The sequence below is a fragment of the Scylla paramamosain genome, chromosome 8, assembly GCF_035594125.1.
Source record: "Scylla paramamosain isolate STU-SP2022 chromosome 8, ASM3559412v1, whole genome shotgun sequence".
Taxonomy (NCBI): Eukaryota; Metazoa; Arthropoda; class Malacostraca; order Decapoda; family Portunidae; genus Scylla; species Scylla paramamosain.
In genome coordinates, this window is record NC_087158.1 from 781,913 (window position 1) to 801,465 (window position 19,553).

The following is a 19,553-nucleotide window of genomic DNA, read 5'->3' on the forward strand; positions in this document are numbered from 1 at the left end:
GCTGTGTTATCTGGCAGGGCAGTTCTTACAAACAGGCATCAGTTAAAAGGTGAAGGCTGAAGGAAGGCAAGAGTTGCAGGGATGTGTGCTGAATGGGCACAGCATGGGCTGGCCAGGAGCTGCACCTCATGCATATATTTGTGCAAGTTGATTGTTAGGCAAATTATTTTAGAATAATGTTTGTAATTAGGATAAGACCATAAAAAAAATCTTATGAAAGCTCATTGGAGATTATCAGTCTTAAAAGTGAAGTAAAATGACACTGCTTGTTTACATATTTATTTTGAAAGGGCATCCTTAAGATTACTACCATCATCACATCCCTTTCTCTGTAGCACAGGTCAGGAAGAGCCAGACTTGATGAATGAGTGATGAAGGCCTCAGAGGACAGTGCAACAAGAGTGGCAACAAGTTAAACATGCACATGGCATAATGAACCTGTGAAAAATTATACAGTTGTACATATTCTTGCTTTCTATATGTTGACATACAACAAAAAATCAATAGTCATCCCTTAGTTTAAAATGAATGTAATTTTATTTTTCACAGTAATTCATGATGAACAATGTTGCTAACTGAAAGAAAAGTGTATCACAGTTTCTTGGCTCAGATCCTTCACTAAGATTCCTATAGTTAAATGCTGAACACCCACCAAGGGTACAGAGGTGCAGTTTCTTCCAACTTGCACACTCATAAAATATATATAAACTTTTTGGCCTTGCAAATTGGTTTTCCAATGCTTTTGATGCTTAAGATATAAGAAACAGATGCATGTATGTAATTCAAATGGGAAACAATAAGATGCTGCAGATATGATGAAGACACCGTATAAAACAGGACAGTGTATTGTAATGCTAATGAAAATTAAGATAACTGCAATGAGCAATGAGCATTAAGATACTGAATTTAGGCATGTGGTTGTCAGCAGAGAGAAGATCACAGTGTCACAGGCACCATCTCAGGTGAGGTTCCTTGTGGCATGAATGCGCATGTGACCCTTGAGGACTTCCTTGCGAGAGGAGCGGTAGGGACAAAAGGTACATGCAAAAGGCTTCTCACCAGTGTGGACTCTGATGTGCTTGACAAGATCACCTTTCTGAGAACAGCGAAAACTACAATGAGGACATGGGAAAGGCCTTTCCCCTGTGTGCGTCCTCCCATGGCGAATGAAATTGCCCTTAAGGGTGGTTTTGTAAGGGCAAAAGGGACATTGGTGTTCCTTGGCAGAATGTTTATTGCCACCATAGGAGCCATCAGCCCACACACTCCTGGCAAAAGAGGGCCCACTGCGCTGCTGCCCTCCCTCAATGCTGGCCACCAGCTGTTGGGAGAGAAACTTGATGAGGTAAGCCACCACAACCAGGCAGTCTGTGGCTTGTACCTGAGTGCACTAACACCTAAGCAAGTACACAGCCACTTTTTATTTTGTTAAATCCAAGGTTGTTTGTAAACAGACTAATAAATTTTAGTGAACTGGGGTTGTATCCATTTTGGCTTGATATCTTCATTCTTAAAATTTTGTGTTTCTTTTTTTTTTTTTTCATGAGGATATCAGGTATATGTGGGCTCCTTGGGTTTCTAAAGAAAAAATATAAGAAAAGATTAAGTAGTAATAGTTGGTAGCCACTAAATTCCATGATAAAAATGTGCTTTCTGCATAAACCAACAATCTGGTGTAATGTATAATGCCATATTTTTCAACTGATGTGTCTCAGTAGGTTTTTCATTCAACTATTTACAATATTTATTTATTTTTATTTATTCATTTATTTATTTGTTTATTTATTTTTTTTCATGTGAAATGGATTAGGATAGAGAAATAAATGGGTCACCACTTTGTCAAACAATTTGGTTGTCTGTTTTTGTCATGGCATATATGTGTTTCATACTAGAATGTTTTGTCATAGAAAAATAAATATGATAAAGAGATACATTTCTGCAAAAATAATTATGTTAACTGTGGGTAAGTGTTAAGAGTTTGTATAGTAAAAAATAATAATAATAATAATAATAATAATAATAATAATAATAATAATAATAATAATAATAATAATAATAAAATAAATAAATAAATAAAATAAATAAATAAATAAATAATTAAATAAAATGAATAAATAAGTACACAATAATAATAATAGTAAATAAAAAAATAAATTAAATTAAATTAACATGTTGTGTGATACATCCACCATGTGCATTGTGTATACATTGTATACTTAGGTAAAATAAGATTTGTCTATAACTATTAAATAAGTAAAAGAAATAAAAGAATAGCATCAACAAAACTAATATTGGCTACTGGTTGCTGCAGCTTCCACAAACTGAACACTGGACATGAAAGTCTCTAGTGCACAGTGTGACATTCTCTGTCTCTCCACACAATTACATGCCTGCTCTGTCTGACAAATGATTACATCACATGAATTTTCCCTTATTCCTATCTATAACTCTCTCTCTCTCTCTCTCTCTCTCTCTCTCTCTCTCTCTCTCTCTCTCTCTCTCTCTCTCTCTCTCTCTCTCTCTCTCTCTCTCTCTCTCTCTCCAATACTCTATTTTGTAATACACAATACTCTTCCCTTCACCTTCATTTCATACTTTGTAATTTTCTACTCTTTCAGTCAGGATTTTATAGGTAATATGTCTTATCAAGTATGCTTAAGAAATTCTTGATTCTTCTCTTTCAAGTTTTATGTGAGTATATCATCCATCTTCCTTCAACAACCATCTTCTTCCATCATTGTTTAATAATTTTGAAAGGAAGGTTTATATTTACATGGATCAACTTTGCTCTTGATGGTAACTTGCCAGGCAGTCATATGCACCTTGCCCTCCATACTTTTTGGTGTCTAAGTCTTCCCTCAGGACACCTCATGTGTTTTCTGGTCTGTCTACTACAGTTCTTTCTCTTCCATCACACTGCTTAGCACACTTCATCAGTCACCAACATCCTTCCTCTCCACACTGTCAAAGCTGTACCTTTCCTCATCCCTTCATGTGCTCAGGCCTAGATCTGCTTCTTAATGCATCACTTTACATGCTATTTCTCACTGTAGCATTCATTGCACATCCACCTCAAGTTGCCATGCTTTTTATCATCACACTGTACATAATCTCTAGGCTTGGTCATCTCTCACAGTTCAAGTTTCATTACTGCAAAACACCACATTTTTATACTCAAATAATACAATGTACTTTTCATGTGCAAGGAAAACCCTCTCATCACTGGAGAACAATCAACTCCCTGAACTTCTGCCAGCCATTCCTCATGTCTACCTGCCTGTCTCCCTGCAGGCACTGAGCAGATCCTCCAGGTGATAATTCCTGTGTATCATGGAGGTTCACAGCCAGGCATAACACTTTTCATCCTTTTTAGGTCTTATTTTATCAGGCAAAGATGTATTTCTTAAGTAATATGCTTCAGTAGGAAGATAGTTATAATACACAGACCACTGGAGGACCTCCCTGCCAGACCAGGAATTGGCATAGCTGGTGGAGGGAAACTGAGAAGGCCTCCCTTCTATTTCACCCAAGTGACACCAAAGGCTTGCTTCTCTCAGTCTTGGCAAACTCCAGGTCTGTTTACCTTATCGGTGGTGCATCAGTAAGTGGGCGGTGAGGGAACTCTTCTTGGTGGAGCGGAAGGAACAAAATGAACACGTGTATGGCTTCTCCCCTGTGTGGGTGCGCACGTGCTTCCTCAGGTTTTCCATCTGGGTTGCTCTGAAGGGGCAGTGGGGGCAGGCAAAGGGCTTTTCCCCAGTGTGAATGCGAGCATGTTTCTTAAAGTTGGAGATGATGGGCGTCTGGTAAGGGCAGTGGGCACACTGGTGGATCTTGGAGGGATTCTTGACTGGGTTTGCCACACTGCTCCACCTGCCTTCCACCTCTGGCCTCACCTGTAGGGGAGGTGGACCTTAGTTACCAATCATTTATTGCTGCTGGCACAGTTTTCCATTTATCTAATGATATTTTTTTTAAATCTTATGCAGTAATAACAAAAATAAAGTACATGGCAGCTGTGAAAGACAGTGCCAATCCACTGTTTCTCAGCACACTTCCTGTGTTTCCTGATGGCACCTTGGTCCACAGCTGTCTCAGCTGAGTGGAAGGCACCATGTCAAGGAGTCACTGGTGCATCACTGCTCCTGTGGTCATCAGGTCATGAGGGAAGTAGCATCTATGGCAGGCAAACATTCAAAGATTTTGTGCAAAATTTCAATTTTAGAAATTTAGTTTACTTCAGAGAATATGGAGATGCAAGGTTTCTTTTCTATAGCAGATATGCTGACTGCAGTAATTTCTTGAACAGAATCACAACAATAAATTTATAAAAAAAAGTATTCTACTTCCTTTCCATTGTTTGTACAGTGGTGTAGCCTTTCAGTGTTGGCTGTCCGGCTGAAGTAGCGATGATACTCTGAGTAATTTCCTCACACATATATAAGAACATCTTTAAGATCCACAATAGGAACAGTCGCATGACATGAGTTGTGTGTAAGTCTGTGAGAGTGAACATCTAATTGGCTTTGATTACTATTGGTGCAATAAGGAACAGAACACTTATGCCTCATTCCTTACATGACAGCAGACCTTCCCGATTAACAACTCAGTCACGTAACTAATGCCGCTCACTCCCATCCCCATTAACATTTTCCTAAAACTTCCACTTTTCCATTTATCTCTATTTCTGATATGTCTCATCACACAAACACACAAACACACACACACACACACACACACATACACATACACATACACAAATGGGGTACAAGAGATACAAGAGGACATGGAAGGACAATTAAAAAGATAGTTACAGACAGAATATGAAAATGAACAGCTTTTCCCAGAGTAGTAGATATATGGAATGGATTGGATGAGAAAGTAGTGTGTGTAGAGATGATACATGAATTTAAGGCCATGTTACACACCATGAGACACAAAAAACAGGTCAGCTCGAGCATACCTCCCCTCCAGTACATTAAAACAAGGTAAATACAACTAGGAAAATATGCACAGGTATGGATGCAAACAAACATACAATAAAATTGTCTACATTAAGAGAGAGAGAGAGAGAGAGAGAGAGAGAGAGAGAGAGAGAGAGAGAGAGAGAGAGAGAGAGAGAGAGAGAGAGAGAGAGAGAGAGAGAGAGAGAGAGAGAGAGAGAGAGAGAGAGAGAGAATTATTATGCTTAAACCAGCAAGGGACTGAGTGGGTGGAGGAAGTCTTTCAGTGTGAAATAAAAGGCATGGTATTGGTTAAGGTAGACCAAATGTGTAAGTGACGCCAAGAAAGTTACACTTCCCAAACAGACACACTGATGCTTGGCATATGTTGAACATGCAAGTGACATGACCAAAGAACAACCACGTCCTATTAAAAACTGGACAAATGAGCCAAATTGAAAGGACAGGTCATCATCATCATCATCATTACCCCAACATCAAATATACAAGGTTACTCAAGTTTCAGGAACATGAAGGCAGATGTTTGATTGATCTAACTTCTGCCTGTGTAGCAGTGAGGGAAGCAAGCAGTTGGCAAGCTCAGATCAGCAGCAACCATGGAAATAATGACACAAGACAGTGCGAGATGCAACATTCTGGCAGTGAGTAAAAGATTCAAGAATGTTTGAGAAGGGGAGTCAATGAGATGAAAAGCTTTAGGCAAGCAGTTAGTAAGTTCAAATCAGCAGTAACCATGGAAATAATGACACAAGATAGTATGAGGTGCAACATTTTGGCAGTGAGTGAGAGATTCAAGAATGTTTGAGAAGGGGAGTCAATGAGATGAAAAGCTTTAGATTTCTTCCTTGTTTAGGAGAACTGTGAGTTGAGCCTCCTATGAATGGCTCTTCCTTCTGCTGCACCATCTAATGACACACACACACACACATGACACACACACACACACACACACACACACACACACACACACAAAGTCACCACTCACCAACACTTGGACACACAACAAACACATACACAGGCTTACCAGAAGATCAATGTGTGAGTTTTCCAGCATGTTTCATGCAAATTCCAGTGGAAAAAACAAGCACAAAACTTAAACATTCTTTTACTTACATGAAAAGTTTAACACAATGAATGCAACTGATATTATAAGTGTTTCTTGCCTTTCAGTAAATACTGTACTGCTGCTATAACAAAGTTTAATTATGAAAATAACTACAGCAGCAGCACCACCACCACCACAGTCTTGCACAATGGCATTTGCTCTGCTTCACCAAGAGCAAGCCATGGCTGTGAGGAGGCAAGGTCTACAGTGAGCCAATTTTGGAGACATGACGGTGAAGGTGCCTGTTGAGGTTCCCCTTCATGGCAGTTTGGTATGGACACATGGGGCACGAGTAAGGCTTCTCCCCTGTGTGGGTGCGGATGTGCCTCCTCAGGTTGCTGGAGTCGATGGTCTCATAGTGGCAGTGTGGGCAGGTCTGTGGCCGCCTCCCCTTGTGTGAATAAAGGTGTCGCTTGAGCTCGTCGGGACAGTTGGCCTGGTATGAGCAGTGCAGACAGGTGAGGGGTGCATCCCACCCCTGAGAGTGACAATGGGCTGAGTACTGGGTATCGTGGCTCTCAGCTGGCTCATTGTTGTAGGCGGCAGCACCCATCGCATGCCCGCTGCTCGGCGACACCTGTGAGGGATTGCCGGCAGGTCAGCACCACGTACATCTCATCTCAAGGGGATCACACAGTCATGAGGGAAGGAAAGCAAGTCAAACCTCTCGTCATTACAACAGAGTTTTATTCCCATGACAGCGACATATGCCAAAACTCAGTCCTACCTGCAGTCTGAGTTACGTACATGTTTCCCTAATACTAACATGTCAGAAAATAATGAGTTGGTTGGCACAGCGGCCTCTGTACACACTAGAGAGATCCTTGGGAAGAGCATCAGGCAACAGTGAGCCAGGCAATGCATTAGTCTATGTATGCATTACAGATCATTAGGGACTTTTCATGCCATCCTCAGTTTTTCACATGTATGCCTGATGAAAACACCCACATGGTAATCTTATGCACCAGGTTTATTTGCTGGTTTCCTTACTGATCATAACATATTTCCTTTTAATGTACTCTTGACTTTCCAAGGCAGATCACAGAAATACAGTAGCTTCTCAAAAATTTGCATGATTGCTTTCCATAATCATAAAATAATGAACCACGAATTTTACCTATTAATATTCCTACAGGTAAAAATCAGTTGGTTTCTGAAAGCAAAAAATTTCACTTATAAAACTAGATAATTCGCTCACTAAATAAATAAAAATTTATAAAAATGTTTTGTACATCATAATTAAGACAACTTTCCCAATGCTTTGACTGTCATTCCTGTATTCATGCACATCAAAAGATCTGTGTGTGCTTTGGTCACATTTTCATGAAGCACAAGTACAGGCTGACACACAATAATTCAGCCAACATGACTCTTTTGTTCAGCAGCACACTCTGCACATTGCAGACAACCCTTTGACCAGGTGTGTACAACTGGAAAAACTCTAACCTGGTATAAGAAATGGATGAAGAACAAAAAAAAACTGGTGAACAATTTTAACACCATAAAAGTGTTAATCCTTGGGTAAAAAAAAACACATATACACAGTTTAGCATTTTCATCGCTCAGGCTTATGCCAAGTTAGAGTTTTCTCAACAGCACCACATCTAAGCTCAATCCGAAGCCAGACTGAGTCAAGCTTCCCCTGTGAGTGGCTGACATGATTCAACCAACACCAGAAAGTTGCAGCAGGATAGTGTTAAGTCAACTTTGATGCATCTCTTGTTTACGTTCACCACTATGTCTGCTGTGCTATGCCTGAGCTCCTGGGGTATAGTGGGGTGGCTGACAAGATTATTCCTTTCTACCAGTGGCTGACAGTGATAAGAGTGTTAATGATGTGTGTGTGTATGAGTTTGTTTGGGTCATCCTGTGTGGTACTGCCAGCCTGGTATATATATATATATATATATATATATATATATATATATATATATATATATATATATATATATATATATATATATATATATATATATATATATATATATATATATATATGGAGGTTGATAGACAGAGGCATTTTATAACACTTTTTTGACAGCACAGCACATGAGGAATGCATGCTGCCCTTGTAAGGAGTTATGAGCATGTTGCAGACAGACATGGGAAGATATTGTGAAGAAAATCTAAAATAATGAATGCTGTGGTGAATCCTGCCAGCACACTTATATGAGTGTTATGAATGAATGTGATATTAGTTGTCTGGAGTAATTACAAAAACTTGTATGAAGACAGATGGGTTTATTCATAGAGATATTTGGTGAGGTATGAATTAATTCCTGAGGTGAAGCAATACCTTCACTGTATTTAGCCTCATTAAAATACTGTACTGTATTAACTTTTTTGTGTGGTGCAACATTCCACACACTCTGGAGCGCCTCCACTCATGACCACTTAGTGAAGTGACACCTTGTGGAGGACTCAATGCTGTGAATGATCTGTGCTGTGCATTAAACCATGAAGACATAAACCAGCAATTTGGTCAATGCATTGTGGTAGGACAGTTAAGTGAGCTGTACAAGTACTCACCTTTGGCCCAGACAGTCACAGAGCAGTGTTCTTCCCTACCATGCCGGCCTTCCTCACTAGATCTATACAGCATCACACCACACCACACCTCACTGCACTGCATGCTCTACTTATGGAACACAAAAATGCCTTTCATGCTCAGCATACACTCAAGCTTCTTCACAAAAAAAAATACTCAAAGCATTGGTACTACATTTGAATATTATACATATGATTCTTAAGAATCTAAATACTTTTAAGTAGTATTCATTACAAAAAATAAATAAATAAATAAAATAAAATAAATAAATAGATAAATAAATAAATAAAATAAATAAATAAATAAAAAATTACTCAGATTCTGAAAAAGTGAGTTTCTGAGGAGCTATTGTATCTTACTTTTAAGTCTTCATTAGAATTTTCAAGGTGCCCAGCTCATCTGTATTTTCTTTTTTTGCCATGGCTGTATGGACAACAGAGCAAGAACACAAATAAAATTTTTAAAAAACCTAAAGGGCTACACAAAAGGAACTGAATGGTTTATGAAATCAAGTTTGAAAGCACAATGCATTTACAAAATGACAGGAAAATGAAAAGAATTGTGCCTGAACAGCATAATTTGTAAAGAAGTGTGTAATATTCAGTGTGGCACAAGGAAAGCTTCACTATGAGGTGAAGTGCATGCGGACATGGCGCAGCAGGTCTTCCTGGTCACGGGTGCGGTAGAAGCACTGGGCACACGTCAGCTCCTTCTCCCCGTCATTGTGAGTCTTGAGGTGCCGCTTGATGTGGCTGCTCACAGTGGACTGGTACGGGCAGTGCGGACACGTGTAAGGCTTTTCTCCAGTGTGCTTCCGCAGGTGAATCTTCAGGCTGCTGTTCCTGTTGCAGCGGAAGGGACAGTGAGGGCAGGAGAAGGGCTTCTCCCCTGTATGGGTGCGTATGTGGTACTTTAAGTGGGAGGTCTGGTAGGTGGTGTAGGCACAGAAGGGGCAGCGCAATGTTCTGCTTCCAGGGTTGTGTGTCCTTGACTCCCTCACTCTCTCCCCGCTGGCCAACTGAGCCTCAGCCAACAGCTTCACCTGTAGAAGATTGCTGGCTTACTTAACGGGAATGCGGGCTTCATGCCACAAGGTTCACACACAAAGCAAGAGCACAATAAAATCTGCATCTATTAGATATATTACTTAACAAGATGAACAGGTTTTAACCCTTACACTACATACCGCTGCCCTGGCATGGTGACTCCTTCTCACCATGACACGTACACCTCTTCACTGAGCAGAGGCAAGAGTGTTTAGAAGAAAGGCCAATTCAGAAGAGGACCTTTTCTGATTGCCTGATGAATGTGTTGATTTGATAACACTTGCAATGAGTCATAAATTGTCATGCAGGTCTAATTGCTGGCAGGTAGAGGATGAGTTGATAAAAGCATCCCTGTCTAGTCATGGTTAAAGTGTTTAGCTGTGGCATGGGATTCCTGGCCGGCACACAGCACAAACACGGCTTCATCAAAAATGTGTGTTTTCCCAGAATGATAAAGAGTGAATGAAAGACTCAGTATGTAATTTGTAGTATTCTATTTTCTTTTTTTACATGAACACGGAGTCCTGGATGGCATGTAATTGAAGCCAACATACATACATAGGCACACACACACACACACACACACGCACAGCAACACTCCCTTAGGTCACTGTATGAGATTCAGACAAATCTTTCTAAGATTCCATCATTCATGATCATCAATGCTTATTGAGACTGATGACATGAATACACAATAAATAGTCAGGTAGATATTCAGCAGGTGACTCTCAGCACCACAAGGCTGCCAGCCACTGCACCACTTCAGTGTGGTTGGTCACTTCTGTCACACTTTCAATGGTTTCATCATTGGAAGAGTTTTAAAATTAGTCCTTCCTTCCCTTGTGTCAAGAGAACTTCCCTATCATGTACAAGTTCTGATGTGGCAAGTAAACACTGAATACTGGAAAAAAATCATGATGAATATATATTGTGTGTTTAATTGCTGTAGTAGCCAGACTGCAACAGGACTGAGTATTTCATCCATGCATGGAATTCCTTCCTGTATTCACTCACACTTGTATGACTCTTGCTCCTCACACAATTAAATTCAAACCTGTGCTTCTTACTGTGCATGTATGTATGTAATTTTATGATATCTATATATAGATATAGATATATAAAAATAATGTATGTATATATTTGTGGCCTTAAGAAAAATAGTAATTCTAATTGTATACCACATTTGCTGGCATATAAGATGCACCTTTTCAAAAAATAGTATAAAAGTTTACCCTGCTTCCAATGTGCTTATTATAATATACATTTCATAAAAAATAAGATAAAATGATAAAATAATTATAATAATATATAAAGGTAATAATAATACATAAAAAAAATCTGTAATAAAATCAGGTGCAACTTACATACTGGCAAGAATGGGACATTTAAAATTGATTTGTACATAACGTGATTGCTCAACATGACTTGGGTTTTGCCACAAGGGAGAAAACATCTTGGCATTTCAAGTGATGCAGTCGGTCATTACCAACACCAACTGCATTGTTTCTTAGTAATTTTATGGATGGCTAGACTGATGCTCCAAAATAATTAGGTAAAATAATTAAACTGAAGATCAAGGAAAACTTTAGCAATAAAAAAATAATTTAAGTATCTCTAAACAGACACACTGCAGTAATGGTCACATGGCAGCTCTGATATTAGAATCATGGGTAGCCAAGATAAATTCAATCAGGCAAATGCTAAATACACATAATGACAACTATTACTACAAAATATCAATGAATTAAGTCTACATTGTCTGTGGTCTGACATCTGTCTTCACTTCACTTGCCTCACCCCCTGAACAACACGCATACAACAAACAGGAATACACATAAACCTCCATACAAAGAACAATGAACATATGAGAAATCAAGTGTCTTGGCGTGGTGGGCATCGGCAGTCCCTCAGGACTTCTCCAGGTCAGAGTAAGGCAGGAGAGGCTTTCATATCATCTGAATGAGGTCGGTGAGAGCAGTAATGGCAGCATATGGCTTCTCGCCAGTGTGGGCCGAGATATGCCTTTTGTAATTTGTGATACAATGGGTGGTGAAGGGGCAGTAGGAACACTTGTGAATCTTGCGAGGGGTGAGGTGGCTCTTCATTAGTCCCAGGGCTGCTCCACTGCCTCCCCTCGGACCAGTGTGGCCCAGCAACATCTGTAGGGTATGGCTCTCTTACTCAAACTGACACAGCTTTTAGTTTAGGTTAACTCTTAAGACTACCTTCACATGGTCATAATGAAGACAAAAACAATGAAGCTTACTTAAGTCTCTTGGATGATGACAGAGGCTCTTAGATTCACTCCTCCATTTGTGTAAGCTGCACCTGTGTCTCTAGCATTATATCCTTGGTTAGTGCTCACAAACAACACCAAGTTCTATGTTGAAAGTATCTTGGATGAGTCAGTCACTTCTCAACAGCCGTGTAACCCATCGCACACATACTGCTGTGTCAGGTCTCACAAAATATGAGTGCAGGCTAGTACTTTTATCTGTGGCATGACAAAAGACAGCAAAGACAGTTACAATGAAAAGTTTTTTGAGTTAGTTTAAAGAATGGTATCTTCAGTAAGGAATTTTCTCCTATTTCCTAACTATGTTGTAAGCAAGCAAATATTTCTTATTGAATTTACCATACTCATCTTCCTTCAAAAATCAGCTTGAGTTGCAGTGATAAACAAAGGGTTTCAGTAAATGACAGGAATCTTCATTACAGTTTATTCCACCATCTTCACTCATCAAAGTCATAATGCCAGATGTGCACAATATATTTTCCTCTGGACAAATTTACAAAAGTTGGAATCACATGTACACAACATCCAAAGCTGCATCACTCATACTCAACCTGATGTTTCAGGCCACACTCTGCCATTGGTTATATGAATATTTTTTTTTACATCATCTAAAAAAAAACATAACATCTGACAAATACAATTTTTTTCCCAGATATCATTTCCCACAGGTGTTTTCAGTTTTGATAACTATGTTACACTTTTAAATACATGATGCTTTAGAAACTCATCAAATTAAATGCTGAAAAATTGATTCCATATATAGACCACATGTACTGTACAATCTGGGGAAGGTTAACTCTGGACACTGAGACAGGGTGCCAATATTTATTCACTGCTAGCAGGGAGTGACTCCTGAGTGCCATGTTGGGTCCACATGTGGCTCTCAATCACGTCTTTCCGGTGAGTCCTGTAGGAGCAATGGCTGCAAATGAACTGCTTCTCACCACGGTGAGTGTTCATGTGGCGCTTGAGGTGGCTGGGGGAGTTGGTGCAGTAGGCACAGTGGGGGCAGGAGAACGGCTTCTCACCTGTGTGAGCATACACGTGCTTCTTCAGGTTATTGACAAAATGGCTGCTGTAAGAACAGTAGGGGCAATAGTGCGTTGTCTTCCTGTTGCCGTGATACTTGCTTACTCTTGCATCTCCTCCCCTGCTGCTCTTCACCATCTGTTGGGTATGGTCAGCTTACTCACAGGTTGTCAAACACCCACCCCAGCAACACTCACCCAACAGTCTTAAAACCTCACATGTCCCTGAGGGAACCAGAATAGATCTTTATGTACCTTGGTGGAGTGCTATTAGTTCAGGAATGCTGTGTTAAAAAGATGATGCTGGGTTTTAGTAAAATCCAATCCAAGTGGGTATGTCACTGTTCCTAATATACACACAATTTCATACAATACAGAGATTTTGTACTCTTTCTTGTAATACAATCTTTACAGTGCTAAAGGAGACACACTCAATCACTCTGCCTCTGCTGGACAAGGGATCTGTACTCAGGTTCCCTCCACTGTGGGCCAGCTGGTGTGCTAACCTCCATGACACCACTCACTCACACTCCTCTCATGCCGGGAAGCTACCCTGACACCTTCACGTAGACAAGCCATTGTATTTCATTAGTTAAAAAGATGCAGGCCCTTGTATTTCATTAGTTAAAAAAAGATGCAAGCTTTTTTTTTCAGAACTGATATGAAAACAAAGTACTAATGGGTGAAGAGATTGCCTGTAGCTGTGGTATTAGCCTTGTCAAGCCATCACTGCTCGCACCTGGCCAGCTTACACACTTCAGTGTTGTTTAAATATCTGATGTTTCAGGTAATTGGTAATACATAACCATGGAAGTTGTTATTTTGTTAACAATCCCACATGATAGTTATTACAAGATATTAGACGATCACTAAAGAACCTGTCCCATCAACTTAGCAGTGGTCAGATAAAATGAATGTCTCATCAATAATGAATGGAAGATCTATTTTGTATCTATGCTATCCTAAAAGATCTTTATGATTACATAAAACTTAGTACATTAAGTTTCTTAACATTGTGAAGCAATATGATTGTTCAAGATGATGAGGTGTGAAACTGAAGGTATGTGAACAGTGACCATTGTGTTTGCTCTTCACTCTTACTCATCACGAGCAGTGACGTCAAGCGTCCACTGCTGTCCTGGCTTCAGGCGGGTTGCTTACTGGCACGTAATTAGCAGGTTATTTAGAATGGAATGAAATCAAACGCCTTTTATTACTAAATTATGTTTACATTACAGTAATAGAACAATCTTTTCAATGTGCAAGATATAACTAGAGTAGAGCTGAGAAATTACTTAAACCTAATAGTGTTTTCCTCACAATCATCAGAACAATGTGCAAATCTCTCACCATATCTTCACTCCATGAGCAGCAGTTATGTGCTTTTTCATTTCCTCACGTGTGCCGGCAAAGGGACACGTGGGACACTTGGATCCCCGCACATGAGTGGCCATGTGTCTTTCCAGCCGCTGCTTGGTAATAGCGCAGTAAGAGCACTGCTGGCAAGAGTACGGCTTTTCTCCAGTGTGTCTCCTCATGTGATTCCTCAAGTTAGTTGTAAAGTAAGTTGTGTAGTCACAGTAAGTGCATTTGTGGCTCCCCGGTGCCAAGCCTCCCCTCCTGTGCCTGCTCTGGCCGGCACTGTCCACCAAGACCTGTTGAGTATGGCCAACTTATTCATCTGCTGCACACGTGTTTATTCACAACCAACCCAACATTAAGTACACAACTCCATGATGTACAACATGCCTCCTCTTACTTCTTAGGTATATCAAGTGACACCAAATAGAACATACCTGTCATCTGAAATCCCACAAAGACACAGCCAGGACCCTTTACTCTTGTCAAGCAAGTTACCCATCCTCTACACACTCCCATTTCTTTTGGATGCAGGCAATTCCATTTACCCTCATACATCTTGATACACACTTATATTAGTAGGAACACATCTGGTTACATAATCATTCATTACCTACATTCAAATTATATGCAGACAAACAAGACAGGCAAATGAAACATACTGTTGTGATGGATGATGTTGGTAGACTTAGTGAAGACAATCCTCAATATGAAAACATCTAGGAGTTCATATAAAACTCAATACTTTAATGAGTATATTTATATTTACTTTTTTCATTAAACATTGCACTTCTTTATATCACTCACTCAATACTACTGACTGCTCTGTTCAGCACTAAATATCCTTCATAATGACTTCAAGCAGCATAAAACATACTCAAATGCTATGTCATGGGGCTTGAATGTCAAAGCCCCGCAGTGTTTAAAATAAATGATATATTTCCTTTGTCCCATCACTTATCAAGTCAGCACGAGGAAGACCATGCCGTGTGGAGGAGAGTTATGGGTAATCTAACTGGAGAGTTTGAATGGGGTGGCACATTTGTTAGGTTGAAGCCATGGACAGAGTGGCTAGATGGGCAAGTTTGTACATAATTTTCCTTTTGCCTTTTTCTAGAGTCAGAGGATTTCTACTTAATAACTGTCACTAATTTTCTCTTAAACTCCCAAACTGACAAGACTGCCTTTCTTCTCTGATCAACCCTCCTCCCTCACAAGCCCTGCCACCACTAAGTCAGCTATTCTTACTCCTGGGAACAGCTGCTTTTCATTCATTCTAATAACTGTACCATTATTAATTTTCTACTAAACACTCAAACTGACAAGGCTTCCTTTCTTCTCCAACCAACATTCCTTCCTTCATTCTAATAACCACACCAACTTTGCTAATGTGGTTCCTCTTCCATTTTTTTTTTTTTTTTGTATGTGTGTGGGGGGGATGGATAGATAGATGGGGTGTAAAGATTTATAATAAGCAGGAGAAATGAAAGGCAAAGGTAGGATGAAATGATTAAGGGATGTTGGAGGAAAAATTATTGTGGGTAGAAAGAGAAATAGTGCAAAGGTTGAGTGAAGTGATGAAGGGATGTCAGACAGATTATAACAGGTAGGAAGGGAAACAGGGATAAAGGTCTGGTGAAAGGATAAAGAGGTGCTGGAGGAAAAAGATGATGGGCAGACTGTCTTGCTTCCACACTGCCATGCCACAATGCATTCTGTGTTACCTCCACACTCTGCTCCATGTCATGTTCTCACGGCCACACCACCAGACAGACCTGCTGAGCAGCCACAACTCAACACCACTCACTCCACACACTGCAGGTCAAAGTAATGAAGCTGCTATCCATTCCACACACAAGCTTGCCACCACAAAATAAGAACCTTCACAGAGTAATCAATGTCGTATGTTTCATGATTCACACGTTATCCTCAGCAAAACATGAAACTTCAGTATTTTGTTAACATCTATGAATTTTATTTTGTTAACATCTATGAATTTTTATGTATGTCTCTTTCAAAGTGACTTTCAGATTTCAAATACATGTATGTCTGAATAAAACATAACACAAAGATTGCCTTAATGTGTACAAATAAATCTAACTTTATTTCCATTGCTAAGGAGAGAAGGATGTAAAATAATAATAATAATAATAATAATAATAATAATAATAATAATAATAATAATAATAATAATAATAATAATAATAATGATTGCACAAAAATTTCACAGAAATAAAGATCACATGAGGGCAGCAGTAGTAGCAGCAGCAGCAGCAGACCGGCACTCGCCTCTCACAGGAGGTCCCTGGCACTTGTGTTGTGGTGCACTCCCAAGGGCACTACGCAGACATGTCAACCTCTCTCTTTAAATTTTTTTTCTGAGAAATATATATCAGGTGTTGGCCATAAGTTGACACATGACTGCAAAAACTTAAAAATACTTTTATTTCCAACTTATTTTTACAATAAAACTCTTACTCATGTTTGCTCAGAAGTTTTCAGGTATCTTTAACTACATACATCAAATAATCATAACATGAATAACTACATAAATTAAATAATCATTATATGAATACCTATATAAATTTGATAATTATTATACGAAACAAAATATTCTTTAACTGATCATTTGTTTTTATGTTTTCTGTGTGATTTCCTGAATGATACTGACACATTAATTTTGGGACAGGAATACTTTGGAGAAGTGGAAGAAAATTAATGGATGGACTCTTACAAGGGGCAGCAGGTGAGCCGTCACTACAGCACTTCCTGATGTGCATTGCCACACACTGTACAGGATTCACCCTCCCTTCCATCATTTGGTCAGTTTTTGTGTGATGGTGCAAGACTGTCACTTCAGTGTTATCATGACAAATAGAAATAAAAATTTTACACAACAAGTGCACCAAGTGCCACAGCATCTTGATGCACAGATCAGACTTTCACACACAAAAAATATTCAGCTTTGTGTGATGATCATGCTTTTGTCACCTCACAATTATGTAGGTTATTCCATCACACTGACCCAGGGCCACCACCACCACCACCACCACCACCACCATCTCCTCCTCCCCCTCCCAAGCATAATGTCCTTCCTTTCATCACATACCCATGAGATCCAATCACCTTTTTCTCCTTCACCACAAATTATAGTATTGAAATTCTTACATTCTAGAATCTTGTTTATGAATATTAGCCTCTCTCATTTATCTACTCAGAGATCTGGTGTTTAACCCTCCTTGGGAAGGTTACCATGGCAGCAGCCTCCACTTGCTCTAGTCTATATCTGTCACTCCTGCAAACATTTATTGGGAAGATGAGACCATTGTGGTATTCAAATGTCCCAATGCTCCCACCCTCACATTTCACAAGTGCTCTACCTCTCGCACCTCAGTAAAGCATCTGCTCTACCTTTCTATACTCCTCTCACCATCTCACTCCCTCCAAGTGATCTAGCCATCTCTGAGAGGCTTCCCCTGTTCATTGTCATCACTACAAACTCCTTGACCTATGCAAGACTAGCTACAGTTTTCACTTAGCTCACCTCCACTGCCTGTATCCTACACCTTAGACACCTGTTCATTTGCCTTTATCACCATCAGAACTCAAGCCAGTCCAAAGATTTTCACTTCAGTGCTCACTCTCCTTCCTCTAATTGTTTAATGGTGATAGTAATGTAGTGCTTCTCTTCCCTGCAAAGCTTTCCCTTGTCCCTCAATATGTACAGAAGCTAAAGCCAAGCTATATGATCTTAAAATATTCTAAACTTATTATATTCACTGGACATTTAATCTTACAACACAATGCCTCTCACTCACCTCCATATACTGTCAGCAAACACCCATACTTTCCTATCGTCTGGGTCACTACAGACTCACGCATGCACACACGCACCAAGCTACACCAGCAGTTAGTTTCCTTTTTCTCTAGTGTTGTTTTGCAGTGGCAAGGATTAAATTCAAGCAGTCATGACAAGTAAGGGGAAACTGTTCAGGAGAGAGAGAGAGAGAGAGAGAGAGAGAGAGAGAGAGAGAGAGAGAGAGAGAGAGAGAGAGAGAGAGAGAGAGAGAGAGAGAGAGAGAGAGAGAGAGAGAGAGAGAGAGAGAGAGAGAGAGAGAGAGAGAGAGAGAGAAAATAATATAAACTAAATATTGTCTATACTAGCCATTGCACTCAGAAGTTACAACTACCTATCTGTTTGTTACCACCACCTACACTAGTCACAACAAGTAATGGTTACTTTGTGAAGTGTTACAGTCATACTATATTCATAGTAAAAATTATAAATGGAAACCTTCCTCTTTTTTTCTTTCTTCTTGAGTGATTGCAATGCTCATCTAAACAAAACAAAAGCAGATTTTCTTTTTCCATGAAGAAAGTAAACAAGCTTTTTTCCCAAGCAAATGCAATTACTTCCACCAAAATTATGAATAAAAATACCCACCAAATAAAGCAACAGTTAATGATTTACAAGCTAAAATTCAATGCTTTAATAAATGCTTCAATGTTTCAAGCCAAGACAGTAACCTATAAGGTGTCTGGCAGTGTCTTGTGGTGAGAAAATATATGGTTCTTCAAAGTTCCTTTCTGAACCGTTCGGTAAGGGCAGTGTGGGCAGGCAAACGGCCGCTCTCCAGTGTGTGTACACATGTGTTTGGTGAGGTGGTCTTTAGTGGTGGAACGGTACGGACACTCGGGGCAAGCAAACGGCTTCTCTTTGGTGTGAGTGCGCATGTGGTTCCTGAGGTTGGTAGTGACACGGGTGGAGTAGGGACAGTAGGGACACATGTGCTGCTTGGAGGCGGAGGTGTGGCCCACCTGCACTCGGGGTCTGCCCTTCTTGCCCATCTCCTGCTTCTCACTCTCCACCCCTTCCTGCAGAGGATGTCATCATCACTAGCCATTCCAAGGACAATTTGAAATATTGACTCATTCAATGAAGCATTTCATGACATGCACACTTGTAGTGAATCATTTCACATAATAATATCCCATGTGCTGACTTTTATCCTGTAATTATGTACATATTGAAAGATCAAGTTTCACATTTTTTTTTAGGTTACTGATTCTAGAAGTATAAAACACAAAGCTACTTATACTAACAAGTGTTTATGTATGACTAGAGCATATCAACAATGCATCCGTTTCCTTTACTCTTGCTTGATGAGGCATGACAGAGTACAGTGACCACGACCACTTTTTCAATG

General features: G+C 39.7%; 1 protein-coding gene across 9 annotated transcripts in view; it reads right to left on the reverse strand.

Moving 5' to 3' along the window:
* Positions 1-265: 265 nt before the first annotated feature.
* LOC135102649 (broad-complex core protein isoforms 1/2/3/4/5-like) overlaps positions 266-19,553 on the reverse strand; it is a 55,775-nt gene continuing 36,487 nt past the window's right edge. Inside the window, exons 6-7 of one of the 9 annotated variants that reach the window (XM_064007967.1) lie at positions 3,584-3,896; positions 1,182-1,321 (exon numbers count right to left, since the gene is read on the reverse strand). In XM_064007967.1, coding sequence (XP_063864037.1) covers positions 3,585-3,896 — 312 coding nt within the window. In that variant the 3' untranslated portion in view covers positions 1,182-1,321; position 3,584. Of the gene's footprint in view, positions 1,322-3,583; positions 3,897-6,053; positions 6,647-6,741; positions 9,660-10,140; positions 11,823-12,369; positions 13,127-14,181; positions 14,643-16,824; positions 19,222-19,553 lie in introns of those variants that run through there. The other 8 variants (XM_064007970.1, XM_064007960.1, XM_064007959.1 and 5 more) reach the window with 8 other exon arrangements.